Source organism: Microcaecilia unicolor, chromosome 2 (genome assembly GCF_901765095.1).
Source record: "Microcaecilia unicolor chromosome 2, aMicUni1.1, whole genome shotgun sequence".
In the NCBI taxonomy this organism is placed as follows: domain Eukaryota; kingdom Metazoa; phylum Chordata; class Amphibia; order Gymnophiona; family Siphonopidae; genus Microcaecilia; species Microcaecilia unicolor.
Window position 1 is genome coordinate 405993847 of NC_044032.1, and position 24293 is coordinate 406018139.

At 41.5% G+C, this 24293-nt stretch overlaps 1 protein-coding gene across 2 annotated transcripts in view; it reads left to right on the top strand.

The window, feature by feature from the left end:
- Positions 1–24293, top strand: part of IBSP (integrin binding sialoprotein) — a 45120-nt gene that overhangs the window by 17394 nt on the left and 3433 nt on the right. For both annotated transcript variants that reach the window (XM_030192508.1, XM_030192507.1), the window contains exons 3-6: positions 3943–3993; positions 4117–4200; positions 5412–5462; positions 23681–23827. In XM_030192508.1, the coding sequence (XP_030048368.1) occupies positions 3943–3993; positions 4117–4200; positions 5412–5462; positions 23681–23827 (333 nt within the window). The remainder of the gene's footprint in view (positions 1–3942; positions 3994–4116; positions 4201–5411; positions 5463–23680; positions 23828–24293) is intronic.

Consider the following 24293-nt stretch of genomic DNA (forward strand, 5'->3'; position numbering starts at 1 on the left):
GTGTACAACGCTGCGTATGTCTAGTAGCGCTTTAGAAATGATAAGTAGTAGTAGTAATTTTCTGGCGCACACAGCGGATGCACGTCAAAATTGAAATTAGCGCATGGGCCATGCAGTAGCCAGGTGGTAACTCCTAATTCATGCGCATTGGGCATGCGTAGGCACCTACGTGGCTTAGTAAAAGGGTCCCTTAACTTGCAAGTCCTTTGGGGTTGCTGTGTGCTTGCAATTATCACTAATAAACATAACCTCCTATGAGTCTGTGAATCAAAATCTAACCCCTACAGTTGTATTCCTGTTCTCGACAGGGTGCCATGTTTCGACATCCAATGGCTACTTCAGAAGAATATCAATCTGTATTCTTTCAAAAGTCTTTAAATAATTCTTTCAAACGTTGTTCTCACAATATAATACATTATCGGCTAGCATGGAAGAGACCTTTCTTCCTACTCCGCTCTGCTGTTCAGGATGCTGACACAGGAGTTAGATTTTGCTATGAACAGTTGAGAAATGGTTGGTACTCCAATAATATTAACAACTAATTTAAAGATTGATATGGCAGGAGGCAGGGGAATGGTGCAATGATAGAACAGTATATACAGTGCTGCAATAAGAGTTTATACCTCCAGTGATATGCACTTTATTCACACTGAGAACCCCAAAAAATGTTTAAACACATTTTTTATAGTATTAATATGAGCATATGAATAGGTTTACACTGGTATAAAGATCGTAGTACCCATAATTAGGTGCCAGGATGATCTGTGCTGAGCTAGAATTCTGTAAAGTTGCATAGTTGGAAAGGGGGCATAGCCATAGGCAGGGCATGGGCATTTCTAAAATCTATGCTTGTTGTTACAGAATACACCCACTCTGTGTCTAATTTAGGCTTTGGGATTTATGCCAAGTAAAACATGGTGTAAATGGCCATGGCTACACTTGGTCGTGTGGAGAGGCGCTTGGTGTTATTCTATATACGAATGGAAATTTAAGCTAGTCTATAAAATTTAGGCGTGCTTTACAGAATACACCTAAGCGTATTTCTTTCCATGTAAAATTTTCAGATGCCATATATACAGTCTAGGTGGATTACTCTGCCTGCTGAAATCTGATGTAAATCCTGGAGCACAATCTGGGTGTGTAACCTGGGCAATCTCTAATGCTGCACCTAAATATTTGGAATTCCCCTGACCTGTCCATGCCCCTCCCATGGCCACGCCCTCTTTTGGGTTGGACGCATAACACTTTGGACATGCAGCATTATAGAATAGCCCTTAGGCAGATGCACTTATAAATCCAAATTAGTACCAATTAAATGCCAGTTAACTCTAATTAATACCAATGATTGGTTGTTAACACCAGTTAGTATAATAAGCTTGCTGCCTAACGCTTTCACACGCCCTTTATGCTCATGCCACACCTCCTAATGAAAAATCTGGAAAATAATTCAATAACATGCAGTTTAATATGTGGAAAGAGGGAAATTACCGCAGTGCCCCTTAAAATGGTTACACTGTAGCCTGGTTCTGTGCATTAACCCCACAATATGAGCTTAATGCCCTTTAAGAAAAGGTCTTCTCAGATTGTTAGCCCTCCTGGGACAGAAAAATACTTTCTGCACCTGACTGTACACTTCTTTGATGGCTTGAAGATGGTATAGAAGATATAAAATAAAACATTTTTCACACATAAAGCATGCTGTACACATTGAAATGTGTGGGGTATACATGTGTAGTAAATAGATGCACAATGAGATTGTGCTTACTGTAATCTTATGCTATCTGGACATAGACATTCCCGGGAGCATAGTTTGGGTGGAAGTGCAACATACAATGAAGCTAGAAAGTAGTAAATTTAAAATGAATCAGAGAAAATATTTCTTCACTCAATGTGTAATTAAACTCTGGAATTCGTTGCCAGAGAATGTAGTAAAAGCGGTTAGCTTAGCGGGGTTTAAAAAAGGTTTGGATGGCTTCCTAAAGGAAAAGTCCATAGACCATTATTAAAATGGACTTGGGGAAAATCCACTGCTTATTTCTAGAATAAGCAGCATAAAATGTATTGTACTGTTTTGGGATCTTGCCAGGTACTTGTGACCTGGATTGGCCTCTGTTGGAAACAGGATGCTGGGCTTGATGGACCTTTGGTCTGTCCCAGTATAGCAATAATTATGTACTTATACACACACACCCCCAGATTCTAAATATGGTGCCCAAATTTGGGTGCTGAAATTTGCATGTGGATCAAAGATGTGTGCTTGGATTAATTAACTAACAAGCCATTAACTAGCAATAAATTGATGTCAATAAAGAATTTAAAGTTGATTTGGTAATGCTCATTTATATTCCAGGGAGTTAAGATTTGGAATAATATTCCTGTTGAGGTTCACCTTATTACACCTTTTACTTCCTTCTGTAAAGCGCTGAAAACATATTTGCTCTTGTATCAGCAATCTTGATCTTTTAGCTTTCAGACTTGGTCATCTTAACAATAAGGATTGTAAATTCTATATTTTTTTGTAAATTTCTTCTGACTGGGATTCTCTTTTAAAGTTTTGTAATCTGCTTTGCACTATCAGGTTAAAAGCAGAATAGAAATCACATAATACAATACAATGCAATACTGCAGTTAATTAGCAGTAATTAGATTTTGCACATGCATCTTCCTTTGTGTTATTCAATAACCCTATGCATCTAAATCCCTTAGCGTGCAACTTAAAAGGGGGTGTGGCCAGGACTGGGGTGGGGCATTCCAAAAAAATTGCACACGGAGTTATAAAATCCCACCATTACTACGTCCAAATGCCAGGAATTGGGTACCAAAAACAGAAGAAACCAGTTTTTGTTAGTCATCTTCGCTGTTTTGCTTTTTTAGGAATTGGGTACCAACATTTACACCAGGTTTCAGCTGGTGTAAGTACTGGCACCCAAATCTGGATGTAGGGATGAGCTCTAAGTGCTATTCTATAAAAAGCGCTCAACTAAGAGCATTCTTTAGAGAATAGTGCTCAGCGCTGATTTTTTCCAGCACCCAAGTGTGGGCACCATTTACTGAATCCAGTCCATAGAGCATATACACACATTTACAGTTTCTTTGGAGCAGGTATAAGTTTGCACAAGGGCATTTATATGCTTCTAAGGGACATGTAGGAATCTATTTTATAAAGGCACTTAGGGGTCATTTTACTAAAGCTTAGGGTGCACTAATGGAATTAGTGCATGCTAAGGGTCAGATTCTATATATGGTGCCAGAAAAATCCACGAGGAAATGTTTTCCGCCTAAGCATATTCTATAAACAGCACTTAGATTTAGGCATGATACATAGAATACGCTTAGTTGATATCCTAGCACTTAAAACTATGTGCCTCAATTTACACTGACCAAAACATGGTGTAAATCCCAGCGCGTAGGTTTAGATGCAGAGGGCCATATTCTATAACAGTGTGCGTAAATCTTGGAATGCCTACAAAATGCCCACTTCTCCACCTGTAACCATGCCCCTTTTTCCCTGCATGCATTAAAATTTAGGCACAGTGCGTTACAGAATACACTTAGCAATTTGTGCGTGTAAATTCTAATTATTGCCAATTAGTGCTCATTATTGCTTGTTAAGCACTATTAACAACACTGATAAGCTTGTTATGCTAATTAAATTAGAATACACCTAGATTTTGGCACAGAATGCCAACTGTGCTGTTTAAAATTCAGCAGTAAATGCTAAGAAGCCTATTTTATACCTATGGGCATCTTAGCATTTAGTTCACACTAATTCTAATAGTACGCGCTAAGCTTTAGTGAAAGGGCCCCAAAGGTACCTAAGTTGCCTTCATAAATAAGCTGTTGAACTTATTTTAGGTGCCCTGTTATAATATTACCTCCAAAAGTATTTATGCAGTACTTTTATATTAAGTATAAATATGACTCATAAACTTCTTCCAATAGGTGAGTCGCTTCTACAGAAGAGGAAAAGCAGGAAGCTCTGAAGAAAATGCGGTAAGCTCTAATAAGTCAAATAACTTTTACTTTTATTTGCATGTTTACTTGAGAAGTACTTGTATTATTCCATATTGTGTACCGAAAACCAAAGCAGAATCCATTTTCTTATATTTTTGCCAGGTCTTCAGGCCGCGATATCAGTATTACCTTTACAAATATGCCTTTATGCATCCACCACAGAAGCAAATGCTAACACTAACTCGGGTAACTATTTCTTTCACTTGAATTCATCATTGTCTTAGTTTTTGTCAACCGTATAGAAATTTCTACGGCTTGCACTGGAAAATATAACTATCACTATTGAAGAAAGTAACTGTGGCAAGAATTGTTATTGCCAATTTCTAATTCCAGAAGCTTCTAATTTCAGACGTTTATGCACGGGGAATGCAAGACCTATTTCAATTTTAGACCTCGATTTCATTGGTTCTTCATATGATTACATAGTTCCACTGATAGTGTGCACTTCTCCTACACTTTCTGCTCTGTGTTGATGTGTGGAAGCTGGCTGTGAGGCCATGACAACAATAGAAACAGGGCTGGTGTTAGACATTCAAGGGCCTAGGGCAGAAACCGGGGAGGGAGCCCAAAGCTGGCCTTCAGCCTATGCCTCCTTTAGCTTGAACCAAGTTTGAGGCCCCCCATGGGGTCCCCTATGGTATGAGGGTCCAGGTCAATTGCCCTGTTTGCCACCCCCTAATGCCAGTCCTGAATAGAAAAGATGTGGATTGCATGATATTACTAAGGATAGGAATGATTAGCCAGATGTTCATGAATGGTGTTTCTAGACAGGTCTGAATGGTAGCCAAGTTTTCAGTGCTGTAGACTGCAAACCAGGGGACCCAGGTTCAAATCCCACTTCAACTATTTTCTTTTTTTTTTTTAACCTTTAAATTGTGAGCCCTCCAGAAACAGAGATATACCTACTCTACCTAAATATTAAAGACAACTGGAAGCCTGAGGGCTATTGAGGTGGTGCACATTCAGGTACAGTAAGTATTTCCCTGTCTCTGGAGAGTTCACCATTTAAAATAATAGAGTTGCAGTGGAATATGAACCCGGGTGTCCTGGATTAAAGTCCACTGCACTGACCACTAGGCTGCCCCTTTGCTCTGAAAGGACATTTGTGTGGCCATTTTTGTACAAATGCTGCCATACAGACGTCCTTGTCCCGCTTTTTTGGCACTCGTAATTTGGATGTTTTATTTTGGAAAATGGTTGTTCATTTTGGATGTTCTCACGTGTTTTTAAACAGGAAACCCTGACGTATTTCCTGTTAGAAAATGGCTGTGAGATGGACAGATTTCTTTGTACGTTATGAGCGGGACGCTCCAATTCTTACTTGGATGTTCTTTCAAAAATGTCTCTCTATATCTAACACATACTGGACATGTTGTTGTTTTTTTTTTTCACTTTAGGGTAATAGCGATTCATCTGAAGAAGATGGAAATGGAAATAGCTCAGAAGAAGTAAGTAGCTTGTCAGACATTAGGAACTGTTTCCGAACAGCAAAAACTAGGTTATAGATAAGTAGATAAATAGATGTGGAGGGGCATTTTCGAAAGGGACGTCCAAGTTTTGATTTGGACTTCCTCGCAAAACGTCCCAATCCAGGGGCGGGGAAACCTGTATTTTTGAAACAAGATGGCGATTTTCGAACCAAGGATGTCCATCTCAGAAACGACCAAATGCAAGCCATTTGGTCATGGAAGGAGCCAGCATTTGTAGTGCACTGGTCCCCCTGACATGCCAGGACACCAACCGGGCACCCTAGGGGGCACTGCAGTGGACTTCATAAATTGCTCCCAGGTACATAGCTCCCTTACCTTGTGTGCTGAGCCCCCCACCCCCCCCCCCAAACTCACTACCCACAACTGTAAACCACTACCATAGCCATTACAGGTGAAGGGGGCATCTATATATGGGTACAGTGGGTTTGTGGTGGGTTTTGGAGAGCTCGCTGTTTCCTCCACGAATGTAACAGATAGTGGGGGGGGGGGGGGGGTATGGTCCTAGGTCCACCTGTCTGAAGTGCACTGCAGTACCCACTAAAACTGCTCCAGGGACCTGCATACTGCTGTCATGGACCTGAGTATGACATCTGTGGCTGGCATAGAGGCTGGCACAACATATTTTTAAAGATGTTTTTTAAGGGTGGGAGGGGGTTAGTGACCACTGGGGAAGTAATGGGAGGTCATCCCCGATTCTCTCCGGTGGTCATCTGGTCAGTTCAGGCACCTTTATGTGCCTTAGTCGTAAGAAAAACAGGTCCGGGTGAAAACATCCAAGTATTCATCAGGGATGGCCTTCTTTCTTTCCATTATGAATCAAGGACGTCCAAGTGTTAGGCATGCCCAAGTCCCACCTTCGCTATGCCTCCGACATGCCCCCTTGAACTTTGGTCATCCCTGTGATGGAGTGCAGTTGAGGACGTCCAAAATCGGCTTTTGATTATACCAATTTGGACATTTCTGAGAGAAGGACGTCCATGTTCCGATTTATGTCGAAAGATGGGTGTCCTTCTCTTTCGAAAATGAGCACAATAGTGTTTGTAACATTACCCTGCTTATTTTCGAAAGAGATGGCCGGCCACCTTCCAACACAAATCGGGAGATGGCCGGCCATCTCCTAAACCCGGCCAAATCGGTATAATCGAAAGCCGATTTTGGCCGGCTCCAACTGCTTTCCATCGCAAGGCCGGCCAAAGTTAAAGGGGGTGTTTTGGCAGGGTACGGAAGGCGGGACGGGGGCATGGTTACGAGATGGCCAGCTTCGGACGATAATGGAAAAAAAGGCCAGCTCTGACAAGCACTTGGCCGGCTTCACTTGGTCCATTTATTTTTAGGACCAAGCCTCCAAAAAGTGCCCCAACTGACCAGATGACCACCGGAGGGAATCGGGGATCACCTCCCCTTACTCCCCCAGTGGTCACCAACCCCCTCCCACCCAAAAAAAAAAAAATTAAAATTCATTTTTTTGCCAGCCTCTATGGAACTCACAGACACAAGAGTGTACAGAAGACTATGACTGATTACTTCAAGTAAGCCTAACGTTAGTTAATGGAGACTGTATACTGTACATATAATAAACAGTACTGTACATATGTTTATCAGATGTCAAGCTTCTTTTTTGGGTCACAGCGGTTAAGTGCACGCTCTGGTTAACTGCATATATTTCTTTGGTCCCAGACCCTTGCACTTAAGCAGATTGCACTGTATTAAGAAAGTTTCAAACCATACAAAAGACTGTGATTCAGTTAATTTGCTCACTAAAGAAATTTGACAGTGCTCCTTTCTATTATATCCAACTTCACTGATTACCAATAGAGGGCAGAATAATTTCTATACTATGATTCCTCTAATTAAAGTGTTGAGTTCAGGAAATACTACTCGTAACACTTTTAGGTTATCTTTTCCAACTTTTAAGAGTTCGTGGTCGAAACAAATTTTTTCATGCTTGTTTTCTTATCAAGGAGCCAAATACTGGAATACTTTACCAACATCTGTTATAAGTTTAGTTTATTATTCTTATTATTATGTGCCTCCCTAGTCCTAGTATTTTTGGAAAGAATAAACAAGCAATTCATGTCTACCATTTCCACTCCACTCAGTATTTTATAGACTCTATCATATCTCCCCTCAGCTGCCTCTTCTCCAAGCTGAAGAGCCCTAGCCGCTTTAGCCTTTCCTCATAGGGAAGTCATCTCGTTCCCTTAATCATTTCCGTTGCCCTTCTCTGTACCTTTTCTAATTCTACTATATCTTTTTTAAGATGTGATGACCAGAATTGCACACAGTATTCGTGGTGCGGGCGCACCATAGAGCGAAACAAAGGCATTAATAATATTCTCAATTTTGATTTCTATTCCCTTCTTAGGGCCCCTTTTACCAAGCTATGACAAAACAGGGGCCAGCACTGGCATCAGAATGTGTTTTACATGCGCGCAGAGGCCCCCTTTTACCGCAGCTGGTAAAAGGGAAGTCTCGCCTTCCTGCAGAAAATGGTTGTGTGGCAAGTAAAGCACTTGCCACGCAGTTATTTCAGGGGGATCCCTTTCCACCACCCATTGAGGTGGCGGTAAGGGCTCCTGCATTAATCCGGTGGTAACTGGGCAGTGCATGGCACTGCCCGATTACTGCCGGGTACACTCCGGCGCTACAAAAATAAATACATTTTTATAGTGCTGGAAATGACAGCACACTAGGTATGGGACATACCACCGGGCTACTGCATTAGCCCAGCAGTACTTTCTGTATAGCAAGCGGTAAGCCCGCTTTGGGTTTACCGCCGCTTAGTAAAAAGAGCCCTTAGCCACCACTGCACACTGAGCAGAGGGTTTCAACATATCATCAACGATGACACCTAGATCCTCTTCCTTTTTAACACAGTTTAGCAAAAAGGAGCCACAGTTTAAAAAAAAAAAAAAAAATCAGTCAGGAAGACAAATAGGATTGCACCAAAATTATAGACAAAATGCTTCAAAACTGCAGAACACTGTTATTAAATGTTAAAATTAGTTAACAACCACCAAAGTAGTGGAGGAGAAATGATACCTTTATAAGACAGTGAATATTTAAAGTTTTTTGGGCAGCAAGGTTTTCTTCTCTGGTCATCAGCCTTAGCAAAGGTTCATCTCTAGCCCAATGCTTAGTTGGTTTTCTTGTAGCTAATTTTATTGTTGGCAGGCTGGCACATTTCCCTGTAAATTTCAGAACACTTTATATCCCCCAGCTTGCTGTAAATGTCTCTGTCATAGTTAGCAGAAAAAGAGCATAATAGCCTGGGCAGCATCAACATTCCATTTTCTCAGCGCCAATGTTCTAGGGCTCGTTCCAGTGGGTAAATGTGCTATTTATGTTGCAGAAGTGTAACATGCAATCTTCTGCACTGTGGTTGTATGAGTCATCATCAGCATTCATGCCATCCACAGAAGTGGTTCTTCTTATTTAGATGCCATTCTGGGGTTATAGCCTCAAAGCAGGATGGATGCAGCCAAAAATAAGGGTGGTCTGCTTTTTTTCCTGAAAAATAAAATATTCCTACAGAATAAACATTGAACTTTCTATGCACAGTGTTTTCATACAACTAGACATTTAATTTTCTCTTGTACACAAAAAGGTCCAAAGACTTGCAGTTTTCAAATGGACAGAGATAGATCTTACAAAATAGTACTGCCTGCTTACAGAAATCATAGTCTATCATTATTATGGTTATTTATTATGGTTATACATTATACAGTTGGCACCTCCCATTTCATTAGAGTTTAACTTGCCTGGAGTAAGAACACACAGGAAATCCAATACATTCGCATTTAACTTTCAAAAAGGAGACTATGATAAAATGTGGAGAATGGTTAAAAAAAGGGGGGGGAAGGGCCCTGCGCTAGCGGTGGGGGCTGATTTTCCCGAATGCCAGGGCCCTTTTTACTGCAATGGGTAAAAAAGCCCCCAGCACACATGGCCGTGCAGTAAAAGAACTCTTACCGCATGGCCAGGCAATGGGCAGCTCTTACCATCACCCATTAAGGTGGCGATAAGGGCTCCCACACTAACCCAGTGGTAACCGGGCAGCGGTGCCTGATTACCACCAGGTTAGCGCAGTACAAGCCATTTCCAGAGATTTCCTTTTTCCCCCAGAAATCGTGTGCACTCGGGGTGGGATACCGCCAGTGGCCACGTTGAGCCGGCAGTAGTCCTGGAAGATCGAGCAGTAAGCCCACATTGGGCTTACTGCCGCTCTGTAAAAGAGCCCCAAAAAAGCTTAGAAGAGCAGCTGCAAATTTAAAAATTTACAGCAGGTGTGGATGTTATTCAAAAGCCAGGAGTTTCTTTGACCAGGAAACATGGTTCTCTGCACAGTTCGTACGTTACTCACAGACGAGCTCCCAATTTCTTATCCTTATGTGTCCTTCTGTCTGTCCTTCCCTTATCCTTTTTGGTCCTGGCTGTTTGTCCTGATTTAGATTGTAAGCTCTTTTGAGCAGGGACTGTCTTTCTTCTTCATGTTCAATTGTAAAGCGCTGCGTACGACTGGTAACGCTATAAAAGTGATTTATAATAGTAGTAGTAGTTATAGATGAGCTCCCAATTTCACTGAAAGAAACTCCCCTTTTTGTAAGGCTTAGAACTCATGTTCAGAGCTAAGGAAAATTACAGAATGCTTGAGAATAGGTAAACAAGCCATACTGTGGGAATGTGGTCACATGTTTCCAAGTCCAGGTGGCCAGTCTGAACTCGAAAACAAGCACCATCCCCCTCTTCACATACCAAATTAATTAGAGCTGTGTCTTATCTTCTACATTCCAACTTATTTTCACACAAAGTTAAACAGAATTACTTCTAATTAAATATACAGACCCCAAGTGCACTGGTCGGTCAAGGCAGAGTTGAAAAACAATCTTTAAAATTCACTTTTACTACAGGGAGGGAATTCCAAGTATCCACCACTCTCTCTGTGAAAAAATACTTCCTTACATTTTTCTTGAGTCTGCCCCCCTTCAACCTCATTTCATGTCCTCGAGTTTTACCGTCTTCCCATCTCCGGAAAAGGTTTGTTTGCAGATTAATATAGAATAAAAATATTATAGGATTACAATAGAAATATTACAGGATTATGCCTCAAGAAACTGCCCAAACAAAATATACACAAAAGAATACATACAAGCCAACGTTATGGAGAACTGTAAAAAGCAATCACTGCTCTATCTATAAAGGAAATAATATATGAGAAAACTCATCAGACTAATATTATTATCTATAGCTCTAAGAAAAAACCCTGCTAGAAAAAGAAACCTTAAAAAGGAAAATAAAGAACTAGCTTTCTCTTTTTTCCATCAAAAATGTTTCCAAATGAGTAGGATCAAGAAAAATATAAGAATTATTCCCAAGCATTATCATAAATTTTCAAGGAAATTTAAAAAAACATGAGGCACCTAAGGTCAAAACTCTAGCTTTTAACTGAAGAAAACATTTCTGCCTCAATTGGGTAGACCTAGCAATGTCTGGGAAAATGATAATATGTTGCCCAAAGAAGGAGACATTCTTTTTAGGGAAATAAGGGGTCCTTTTACAAAGCCGTAGTAAAAGGTGGCCTGTGGTAGAGTAGGTGCATCTATTATGTGCTGGGCTATATGTGCTGGGCTATTTTTTACTGTGGCTAGGAAAAAGGCTATTATTAAATTGGCCTGCGCTAATATTAAAACTAGTGCATGCCTATTTATGGCCTGAGCCCTTACCGCCATCCATTGACTTAAGGCCTAATATTCAAAAAAAGCTGAGCTCCTAAATTAGGGGCCCTTTTACTAACTCACGCCGAAAAATGGCCTACTCTGGCTCTATGCATCAAGGCTCCCTCTGGGCCCTAAATGTAACCACTTTTTGGGGTGAATTCTATAAATCACACCTAAAAAATCAACATTGAAAAAAACAGTTAGGTGCTATTCTATAAGCCATGCCTAAGTGCAGTTTATAAAATAGCACTTAAGCGCAGAAGTTGCATGTAAATTGAGGTCTATTTGCAACAGTGCGTCCATTTGCACCAGTGAAAACATGGTACAAATGCCCCACCTAAATTTACCCGTATAACCTCTTTATTCTATAATTGAATGCTTAACTCAAATCCATGTCCACACTCCAGCCCCGAAATGCTCATGGCCCTGCCATTTCTGTGCTCCTTTTTGCAGGACATGTGTAAAATTTAGGCACAAATCACATGCCTAAATCTACCTACGTACATGTTAATTGATTTCAATTAGCACCAATCAAACCAAATTATTGGCACTAATTGGCTCATTCAATTAAATTACGTGTGCAAATTGGGCCAAATTGGCCGCCAAAATAGCAGTGATATCTTTGGCCAGTTTAAACATAACCAGCCAGCGCTGAATATCAGCTTGGCTGTTCATGTTTAAACCGATCAAAAATAAACCATATATTCAATGCCGGTCACCGGAAACAGCCCGGCATTGACTATCCAGGCTCAGAGCTGACCGTGAGAAGCAGCCTAGTTACCTCCCATAGCCTGAATATTGGCCCCACTGAGTCCTAGTGCAGACCACCATAGCAGAGATAGACTTCGATAGGGGTGTAATCACCAAGTCTTGACGTAAAGGAAATCAATATTGACATGTCACTGTCTCATGGTATCATTTTTTTTTCAGAAAGAGAGACTAGGAGGAATGAGAAAAGGTCTAGTTCTTTATAGGACAGAGGTAGTAAAATGTGTTATCACTATCACAAGTGGTGTTAAATCTAGGGATAAAAGTGCATTAACTCTTTTTTAGTTTAGGGGTCTAAGCACCTAATCATCTTAACTGTTTTTGCATTAGTTCCGTAATCTGTCTTCTGCTATCATGGTGGCCTATAGCTGCATCAAGGCTGTTGTCTTCAGCTGAAGGGTTGGCACTATTACTACCACCATCTTAGATAGATAGAAAATGATAGTACATAAAGATCTGCCCCACCAGCTACTCTGCTCTACAATCTCTTTCTCAGAGATGCTCTATACTTGTTCCATGCAATCTTGAATTCAGATACTGCCTTTATCTCTACCACCTCCACTAGGAGGCTGTTCAATGCAGCTACCATCCTTTCTAAAAAGAAACACTTCCTTACATTACTCCTGGGTCTACCTCTTTCACCCTTATCCTATGATCCCTTATTCTAGAGCCTCCATTCCATTGAAAGAGACCCAGCTCCTGTGCATTTATACCTTAGAGGTATTTAAATGTCTCTATCATATTTTCTTTATCCCACATTTCTTCCAAAGTGTACATATTAGATCTTTGTGATGAGGACCACTGACCATTTTAGTTCTTACCCTCTGGACATATTTAATCAGGTTATGGTGCAATCTCCAGAATCGCACATGGTACGCCAAATGAAGTCTCACCAGAGACTTATACAGAGGTACTATCATCTCCTTTTTCCTGCTGGACTCAAGCATCCTTCTGGCTTTTGCCATCACTTTTTATACCTGTTGGGCCACAGATACAATCACCCTAGATCCTACTTTTGGTGCACAGAACTTTACGCCATATACCAGTGGCCTTTCCTAATTTTTAAATTATGGCCACTTTAATCCAAAGTGGTTGAAAAAGAGCTGACATACATCTTCCCATACAGGTCCATGACACCCTTCCTAGCACGGTGCATCACTCTGAGTATAGCTCCTATGCAGCAAGGGAGAGTCCTCATGAGTGACCTGAAGGTGGGCCTGGACAGAACCCACCACTCCTGAAAGAACCCCAGGCCTGGTACAGTAAACCCTTGTCCAGTCCCATGTCCAGGCCCACCCTCAGCTCACTCCTGAAGTGTCTTTCTTGCTGTATGGGAGCATTTGCTCCTGCTGTCCCTCACCCCGTGCCCCAGAAAAGAAACAGTTTGGGATGGGGAGACCATGTAGCAGTTTGGACAAGGAAGTAACTCATCTATCTGGGAGGCAGAAGGAGGAGGGATTTTGTTTTTGAGCATGGTAAAGAAGGAATATTTAGTTTGTATTGTCATAATCGATCTGCACTATTTCTTGGTTATAAATTGTGGCCATTTCCTGATTTGTGTAAATCTACTCAAGGTAGAAGAAAGACATTTTTACTTGCTGCCCTGGAGGCATGCTCTCTGGAATGCAAGTATTTGTAAGATTACTCTGTAAATGTATAGTTACTTGAGAAGCTCATAAGTACGTGTTCTTTGAACCTTCATAATTTCAAGTTTTCTTGGAAAACACATCTTTCATTAAAATGAACTATATCACTACCCTTTGTCAACTCCCACACAGTCATCTTAGGGCCCATACCAAGAGCTTTCAGTTTATTAATAAGCCACCTATGTGGAACCATGTCAAAAATCTTGCTGAAATGTAAGCACCATTTCTAGCACTCTACCCTGGATTGGATTCAGATCAAACTTTTTTCAGTGCATTCAGATACGGAAGCCCTCACAGTTAAGCTGTGAGGGTGTTAACATTGACTGAAGCCAGGCAGCCAGAAGAAGAAAGGAAAGGGGGGGGGGGAGTTGCAGGAGGGAGTTAGTTTGGAAGTAGTTAGTGTTTAGGTTAGCAACAGGAAAGGGAGAAAGGGGATTGGGTAGGAATTAAGGGATAGGATTGGCTGGAAGGGAAGTGCTAGGATAGGGAAGATTTGGGCGCTCAGAATTAGTTTTTAGTTAGGTAGGAGAGGGTTAGGGTGAATAGGAGGGAGTGAAAGACCCATCCCAGCCCGCCCTTGGTGGGGGGGTGTGGGTGGGGACAAAATTTTGAGATGGTTAAGGAAAGTGGAGGATTTGGGGGTAAAGGGTAGCAGCTTTTAAATGGAAAGGGGTGCCTGGATGAGGGGTTTAAGAGGCACCAGAAGCGGTTAAAGTAATTGTATGAAATATATGAAATGGAAATGAACTCGTGGGCGGAACCGCCATGAGTAAGAGGTGGCTTGACGGTACCGTAAGTCACCTGGGGGGAGGGGGGTAAGGGGGGAAGAAAGTGAGCCAGTTCATTACCGAATGGATTAACATTATTATTAATCACACTGTGAAGTGGGGAGAAAGTGAGCCAGTTCGTTACCGAAGGGCTTAACATTATTAACCGCATTCTGAAGTTAACCTGGTGGAAAATTATATGTTACTAAGTTGATGTTAAGTAAATGAATTTATTAATATTTGGAAATAAAGCTGCAGCCAAATTTTATTCCAAAAAAGAAATTGTTGTTTGAATTATTAAAAAAATTTTAAGTATGTGTTAAGGGCTGCCTGAAGTGTGAATGTCAATGTTAAGTAGATATTCCTTTGTCCCAAGAGGGCTCATAATCTAAGTTTTTACCTGAGGCATGGAGAGTTAAGAGACTTGCCCAAGATCTCAAGGAGCATAAACAGGATTTAAACCTGACTTCCTTGATTCTTTGACCACTGCTCTGCCAGTCTACCCCTCCACCAATCCAACTCTTTAGTCACCCTTCAAAGGAATTGATCAAATTTATCTGACCAGACTTACTTTTAGCCAAGCCATGCTGCTTCGGATCCTGTAATTTACTGGATGAAATTTCAGAAATTACATTATCTTCTATTTCTGCATCAGTTCAATTCATTTACTCACCAGAGAGTTCTCAAGCTTCTCATTACTTCCACTTTAGGCAAAAGGAAAAGTATCCACCTGCTTCCAGTCATCCATAACCATTCCTGACCAGGGGCAGATTGCAGGAACGTGAAACTGAGTGCTTGCAGTTATGTGCATCTTGCACACATAAGCACGCAGAAAAGTGTCACTTACACAGATACATGCATTACATGCTAGTCTATAAAGATGTGTGTAAGTGCTATAACACGTAATTGCAATGGGTGTGCACATAGATGAAGCATGGGTGGGGCCTGGGCAAGGTACTGCTTATGCATGCAATTTACGGAATACTGTAAGCTACACACATTGCATGGTGCGCTTAGATATGCCCATTTACTACTATTAACCTTGTCTAAGTGGACACACTTTCATTTAAGTGAAACAAAGCGGTTATATGTTAGTAGTCTGTTACAGAATCCGGCTCCTCAGATCTCATTATAGAGTAGGCACCCACTTATAGAATTGCCCCCAATAGTGATCCAGGGGATATTTTTTTTCATAGAGGCCACAAAGAACAAAATTACTACTATTTAAGTCTACAGCCGAGATCTTCAATCAGCACTGTATCTCTCTCTTACTAGCCTTCTCATCCTCACCAGGCACTCTAATGTCTCTCTTCCCCAGCACATTTTCTCAATCCACATTATCCCCAACTCACTCACTCTCTTTCTTTCTTTCTTTCTTTCTTTCTTTCTTTCTTTCTTTCTTTCTTTCTTTCTTTCTTTCTTTCTTTCTCTCTCTCTCTCTCTCTCTTTGAGTATTGGCTGAACACACAGACTCTCAAGTAACAAAGGACCACAGATTAAAACTAGATGTCTTGAGAAGTTAGACCCTACATGCAGGGTAACTTTGAAGCAAGAAACAGAAATTCATGTCATTCTTACTGTGTGAAATTCAGAAATGCATATTCCCAAAGTTGACATATTCCATTCACTACACTTAAAAATAAAAACCTTTTCTGCCCTTGGTTTAGGCATTTTTTTCTAAACTTGATAGTCTTGTCTTTTTTTTTTTCTGTCTCCAAGGTCTTCTGTTTTCTATTTTCTCCAAACTCCTCTACCTTTGCATTTTGGTTCTTCCCTCTCCTGCTTGGTGCACTTCCTCCCTACATCTGTCTCTGGTATTGATATTTCCCTTTCATCTCATTTCTCTGCCTCCCTATTCACTCATAAGTAAATTTCACTCCTCCTCTCCCTCCAGTTCTCCTTATCCCAGTTATTCATCTCCCCAGCTCCAAGGCCATAGAGAACTATGTGTGGCATCTCCAGACATCAGCTTTTCATGGTGTTGTCTCTTGGACCTCCACTTACACTGTCCTACACTTACATTGCAAGCTCTCTGTTCCATGCTTCCCACTAATACTCCTAGCTTTGAGACTCCAAACACACACTCTGGTCCCACCAAACCCCAGCTCACGCCACCCTCCAGTCTCTAGAACTTGCTCTGCTCACTTTACTCCAGTTGCCACTCATCCCAATCACCCAGTTGCTGCCCTTTGTACCCTCCAGTCCTTGCTCACCCATTCCTATAGTCACCATTAACCACCATCTCCCAGTTGCTGCTTTTTCCCTCACACCCCACAAACCTATGTTTTTTTAGGCTTTTCCCCAAATTCCCAGTGTTACTCTATCAAACCCCATTACCCTAACTGCTGCTATTCTCTTCTTCTCCAGGACCCAACCAACATCAGAAAATCTGACCACAGCTAAAGTTTTTTCCTCCCTTGCACATGGTTTGACTTCAAGACCAATCTCATAGGAGGGAGGAAGACTTCTGCTTTCCCACTCACTCAATTTCTTAAACCTTTTCATTCCTGTCTTTACCTGGACCTGCTGCTAGGTTGGGTTCTGCTATCTGTCCCCTGTGGCTACAACCCCTAGCATGGGAAGGGAAGCTGCTGGTGGAATCTACCTATGAGTAGGCCTTGGCCCTGTATGCTCTGACAGGCCTGGCTGCTGATGCCATGGCTCCCTTCCTTGAGGACTGGTCTAGCTGATATACTGCTGCTCCTTGGGCAAGACACTTAACCCTCCATTGTTTCAGGGGTTCAAAATTAGATTATGAGCCCTCCACTCTAGGTATTTTCTCTGTCCTTGACTTTCCCAAGGAGCAGTAGTGGGATTTGAAGCAGGCACCCATGGATACCAAGGCTGGTGTTCTAACTACTAGGCTACTCCTCCACTGTCAACCTACTGCTCTAGTAGGCTACTCCTCTGCTTCCCTCCTATCTTTAACATATCTTTTTTTTTTAAGTCATCATTCCATTGTAATATATTTGCTATTTATGTTCTATTTGAATTTTACTAGAAGTTAGTGTACTGGCTTCCTCTTTCTGTGATCTCTTGGAGTTCATGAAAGCTAACTTTTTTTTACCTTCTGCTTCTTCTTTAAGAAAATATAGCAACCCTTTTTCATATTATTTATACTTACTTCCCTAATAAATAGGTTAATTAATTGCCCTTACATAAGTACATAAGTACATAAGTAGTGCCATACTGGGAAAGACCAAAGGTCCATCTAGCCCAGCATCCTGTCACCGACAGTGGCCAATCCAGGTCAAGGGCACCTGGCACGCTCCCCAAACGTAAAAACATTCCAGACAAGTTATACCTAAAAATGCGGAATTTTTTCCAAGTCCATTTAATAGCGGTCTATGGACTTGTCCTTTAGGAATCTATCTAACCCCTTTTTAAACTCCGTCAAGCTAACCGCCCGTACCACGTTCTCCGGCAACGAATTCCAGAGTCTAATTACACGTTGGGTGAAGAAAAATTTTCTCCGGTATGACAGTGTCCCACTGGTTATCCTCCTTCCACCAGGTCTCAGAGATGCCTATTATATCTAATTTTTCATTTAGTGCAATATATTCCAACTCCCCCATCTTATTTCTTAGGCTCCTGGCATTCGCATATAGACATTTCAAACTATGTTTGTTGTTCCTAAGTACATCATGCTTAGTACTTGACAGTATTAATTGGCAATCTTTTGTCTGATTTTTATTGTTATTTAAAGATACCCGATCTACTACAATCTCTTTTGCAACCTCACTATCAGGATACTCTATCTTCCCTGTTATGGTGATATCTTTGAAAGATACCTTATCCCGAACCATGCTCTTTTGAGCGACTGTCGGCCTTCCCCCCATTTCTAGTTTAAAAGCTGCTCTATCTCCTTCTTAAACGCCGATGCCAGCAGTTTTGCCCATTGCTTTTGTATTTCACCCCAGATGTTCTCAACTAGATTTTAGCATGCCCCAATCTTGACAAAGTTTAATGTAATTTAAATCTTAATTGCTTTTTCACTTCAAGAAGCATACAAAAATATTGCAATCAGGTAAACACTTCAGGCAGGTATTATTTAAAATATAAAAATAAAAATAGACACTAATCCAATTCCCTTTATATCTCCATATCCTCGCTTCCTCTCTGTCCACTGACAAGTGCATAAGCAGTATCTCCCATTTAGTCTATACCACCACTCCTTCCTATCCTCACTCTAAATTATAAAACAGTTGTGGTTTTAAAACCTTACAAACCTGCATATCCTTTAATTTCATCTTGTGGCAGACTGTTCCAGTAACTAGGCACTGCTCCCAAAAAAGATGCCACCTGGGATATTTCCAACCTAAAGCCTTCAGCCCTAGGATCACTAAATTGTAAGCTTGATCAGATCTCACATTTCAAGTTGGTACATATTTTTGAAGCTTCTCATTAAGATAGGTTGGGCCTATCTCTCAAATGTTCTAAAAGTTGAACACAATAATTTAAACCTAACTGGTAACTATACCACTAGCCAATGTAAAACGCACAGCAGTGGGGTCACTCTATCCCACAGTGCTTTCTGTTTGATCACTTTTGCAGCTACTTTCTCAGTCTGCTCAAAAAATATGCAGTGTTTTCTTCAGCAGTCCTACATAGAGAGGGTAATTTTATAATGGAGTACCTAATTCAAGGCAGCAAAAACACACTTTTCAAGCCTATTTTATAAAGAAAAGTAGGTGATGCTTTTTTTATATACAATACTAGCATATTGTTTTAAAGTGTGAGGCTGGTGTAAATGCTTACATCTCAATGGTAGCAAGAACATATGTAAATTATAGTATTTTATAATTTATGCAAGTACATTACATCAAGACCATAGCAAGCCACAACTATTACCTGTACAATCACACACCATGGTGCCCCTTGCCACCCCCCCCCCCCCAGAACATCCATCCCCTTCCCAAAGCTCCCTGAAATCTCCCCCCCCCCCCCAAAGATTCCCCAGTGCAGGGGCGTAGCTAGACAACAGATTTTGGATGGGCCTGGGTAAGAAATGGGTGTGCACCAAGGGCCCCCCACCACCACCACCACCAAAAAATATCTCAGTCGGTGGGAAAATGCTTCTTTCCACCTTGGCAGTCTTCAGCAGGCATGCACTGAAACTTGAGCATGTGCAGATGCCAGTATCGTGGAGAGTAGAATTTTTGTTACCATCAGTGAGAGGAGTTCAGATGGCAGAGCTTGGGATCCCCACCAGCTACCGCTAAATGTGTGCTACTGTTGGGTGGGCCTGAGCCCTAAGTAGGTGGGCCCCGGCCCACCCAGGCCCACCTGTGGCTACACCACTGCCCCAGTGTATCCATTATCTTCCTAAAGGCACCCCTCCCCCCACTGCTACAGCACAGAGTGCCTCCCTGTCACCAATCTGCTGCTTCCCACCTCCACAAACACATTACACAACACCTCCACTTCTTCTTGTCCAACCCCCCCCCCCCCCCCCCAAACACATGATGCACCTGCCTGTGAAAAGGAGCTTGATTATGTTGCTCTAAGGAAGTGGCAATTATGTCTTTATATTGTTGCTGTGACTTGAGTGAACAGTATCCATTTTGATGTTATATGACCCCTGATGCAGCCCATTTGAGCGAAACATGGCGATATTGGGTGTAGTTTCTAAGTTCAATACATTTTGCTCAAGTTACTACTAGTTCTTCAGATTCTTGGTGTTGTTCTCAGTGGTGATAAGTATTCAGGTAGATATTTCCCCTGTCCTGAAGAGTTTAATTCATTCTTAACTCCTGGTCTGGTCTCCTATTCTTTGTCATAAGTAGCTACATTTTACATCATCAATTGAGCTGCCCAATAGATAATACTTAGAATTGGACACTTCCCTAGAATACAGTTCTTATTCATATTCCACATCAAACAAATATGCAGCAAGAATCATTGTGCTCTAGTCAAATGTAATGCTTTTCATCCTGCTATATTTCCATAGAAATCCAGATATATATATATCAAACATATAAATGGCAAGTGACTGACTCACCTGCAAATGTGCAGTAGAGACTTCCCTCTCTGTCCCGCCCTTGCGTGAAGACGTGATGACATCAGAGGGCAGAACAGAGAGGGACGTGATGACATCAGAGGGCAGAACAGAGAGGGAAACGGAGTCGGACTGTCGGATGCTGACGCTGCCGCTGGAGCCTAGAAATGAACATCTCGCGCACCAACCTCCACCCTCCCCCCATCCCCGCCGCCGCTCCTGCCCACCTCCGTATCGGGCCCCCTGCACTGACCTGACAGCGCCTCTCTCCTCCATGTGGAAGCGCTGCAGGCAGCAGCAGAGCGATCTGCTGCTGCCTGCAGCGCTTTCACATGGAGGTGAGAGGCACTGTCAGGTCAGTGCAGGGGGCCCGGCATGGAGGGGGGCGGGAGCGGCGGCGAAGAGGGTAGCTGGAAATCTCACCCATTTTAACGGGCTTAACGGCTAGTATATATATATATATATATATATACACACACACATATACTTTCTTAAACAACCGTTACATTTAATTATAAATCTTTATTCAAATATTACATTTAATAATTCGCAATGTTGTTCAACAAATCACTAATAAAATCATCATTTAAACCAACACTTCTTCATGCTTACTACTTCCTCACTCTACTTCTCCATACTTACTACATTCACACTCATCCCTAAAACCAATTATACAAATCCTTTTCATTACATAACATCATATACTTCATAAATCAATACCAGAGATAATCAAGACAGTGTTTTCAACAATCGTTATCAAAAGTAGCAGTGGCCATATATCTAAACATAATCATATCGTATCAACAGGCCATTAATTTTCCTAATGTCTATACTTAAATCAATAAGTCCTGCACATACACATTCCTTTATCTGGAGTCCATATTGTCAACTGAACATGTCAGCCAAGAAGAACCAGGGAATGTATTCAGGAACCTGGTCAGAAGCGGTCTTACATAAGTAGTGCCATACTGGGAAAGACCAAAGGTCCATCTAGCCCAGCATCCTGTCACCGACAGTGACCAATCCAGGTCAAGGGCACCTGGCACGCTCCCCAAACGTAAAAACATTCCAGACAAGTTATACCTAAAAATGCGGAATTTTTCCAAGTCCATTTAATAGCGGTCTATGGACTTGTCCTTTAGGAATCTATCTAACCCCTTTTTAAACTCCGTCAAGCTAACCGCCCGTACCACGTTCTCCGGCAACGAATTCCAGAGTCTAATTACACGTTGGGTGAAGAAAAATTTTCTCCGATTCGTTTTAAATTTACCACACTGTAGCTTCAACTCATGCCCTCTAGTCCTAGTATTTTTGGATAGCGTGAACAGTCGCTTCACATCCACCCGATCCATTCCACTCATTATTTTATACACTTCTATCATATCTCCCCTCAGCCGTCTCTTCTCCAAGCTGAAAAGCCCTAGCCTTCTCAGCCTCTCTTCATAGGAAAGTCGTCCCATCCCCACTATCATTTTCGTCGCCCTTCGCTGTACCTTTTCCAATTCTACTATATCTTTTTTGAGATACGGAGACCAGTACTGAACACAATACTCCAGGTGCGGTCGCACCATGGAGCGATACAACGGCATTATAACATCCGCACACCTGGACTCCATACCCTTCCTAATAACACCCAACATTCTATTCGCTTTCCTAGCCGCAGCAGCACACTGAGCAGAAGGTTTCAGCGTATCATCGACGACGACACCCAGATCCCTTTCTTGATCCGTAACTCCTAACGCGGAACCTTGCAAGACGTAGCTATAATTCGGGTTCCTCTTACCCACATGCATCACTTTGCACTTGTCAACATTGAACTTCATCTGCCACTTGCATGCCCATTCTCCCAGTCTCGCAAGGTCCTCCTGTAATCGTTCACATTCCTCCTGCGACTTGACGACCCTGAATAATTTTGTGTCATCGGCGAATTTAATTACCTCACTAGTTATTCCCATCTCTAGGTCATTTATAAATACATTAAAAAGCAACGGACCCAGCACAGACCCCTGCGGGACCCCACTAACTACCCTCCTCCACTGAGAATACTGGCCACGCAATCCTACTCTCTGCTTCCTATCTTTCAACCAGTTCTTAATCCATAATAATACCCTACCTCCGATTCCATGACTCTGCAATTTCTTCAGGAGTCTTTCGTGCGGCACTTTGTCAAACGCCTTCTGAAAATCCAGATATACACTCCACTCAACATCCATTATAATTAAATGTAACGGTTGTTTAAGAAAGCGTGTGTATGCTAATTACAACCAATTGAAGATAACAAGCCTAGATTGGAATACGATAGATAGATAGATAGATAGATAGATAGATAGATAGATAGATAGATAGATAGATAGATAGATAGATAGATAGATAGATAGATAGATAGAAGTAATCATCATGAAAAGAATATTAGTTTTCCAAACTGAAGCATAGAAGAGAAAATGTATAAAATTATTTAGTCCTAAAGAAGACATGCTAGGCACTGATACATGTTTAGCAGTCTGTCTCCTAAAGTGTAGTAAAGATTTGCACTGACTGCATTTAAATGCAAAAATTAACATAAGATAAGTACAAAACCAGTGCACTAATTACCACACAGAATATTTCTTTATCACAAAGTAAGTGTATCCTGCTATTTGGGAGGTGGTAAATGCACATTAGTTAACTTTACAAGTGACAGCATATGGTAAAGCATCTTTTCCTGACTTGAAAGCATAATTCATATCCATATCCCACCCCCAAAGTGCAATATGCCGTTAGCACATGAATTCAAGCATGCTGTCGCATTTTTACTGTGCTCATGCCCTAACAATTAGCAGGTGTTAATTCACACATTGTTTAGTGCATTTCAGCAAACCTAACTTCTTAGTTTGATAGGTCCAGACCTATGCTTTCAGTTTTAATGTATCCTGCTTCACCTCAGCCAGTTCAGGCTACTGATACACACTAAAGACTCAGAGCCCAGTTTTAAAAACTATTATCTTCACAATTGTAAAAGCAGCATATCTAACTGGTAAACATGCAAAATAAAGTTCTGACAAGTCAAATTATGGCTAGTTGGGAGGCAGGCATGACTTACAATTACACAGGTGCTGCTCCTTCCAGAAGAAACTGAGTGTTAATAAAATAGTGGCACTGTGCTTACATTTGTTTCTATAATTAGTATGGAAAAAATTGTGCTTTTTGAGGTCTTGGGTTCCTCTATTCAGTAGGATTTTTCTTTATATGTTTTAGTGGTTTTGGTGTACATTAAGCTTAAAAACATGTGATATGTTGCTAGAGTTATTCCATGGAAGAGGAAGGGGGCACTGGAGGCAATCAAGAATCTGCAGAAGCAGGAGGTGAAGGTTCCAAGGGAAATGATGGCAAAGATTCTCAGAAGCTGGATGGAGGAAAGAATTCTACTAGCCACGGAGATTTACAGAAGGTAGGCAAAACTGTGAGAAACCCTGTTTGTTATTGCTACCTCTTTCCAGGGCAGACTAGATGGTTGCCTAGAATAGCAGCTTGAAGGGGGGGCCGCAAAAAGCAAGTGGCGGACTCATTCCAGTTAAAACTTAACGCAGAAAAAACTCAATGTCTAGTTCTCACTTCCCAATATAACACAAACAAATACCCTACTGTAACCACACCATACTGCACAATGCCTATTTCAGAAAATCTGAAAATTCTCGGAGTCACTTTTAATCGAAACCTCACACTCGATACCCATGTGAAGAATACAACGAAAAAAATGTTCTATTCAATGTGAAAACTCAAAAGAATAAAACCTTTTTTCCCAAGGAACATCTTCCACACACTAGTACAATCATTAGTGATAAGTTACTTGGACTACTGTAACACCCTGTACGCAGGCTGTAAAGAACAGACCATTAAAAAACTCCAAACAGCCC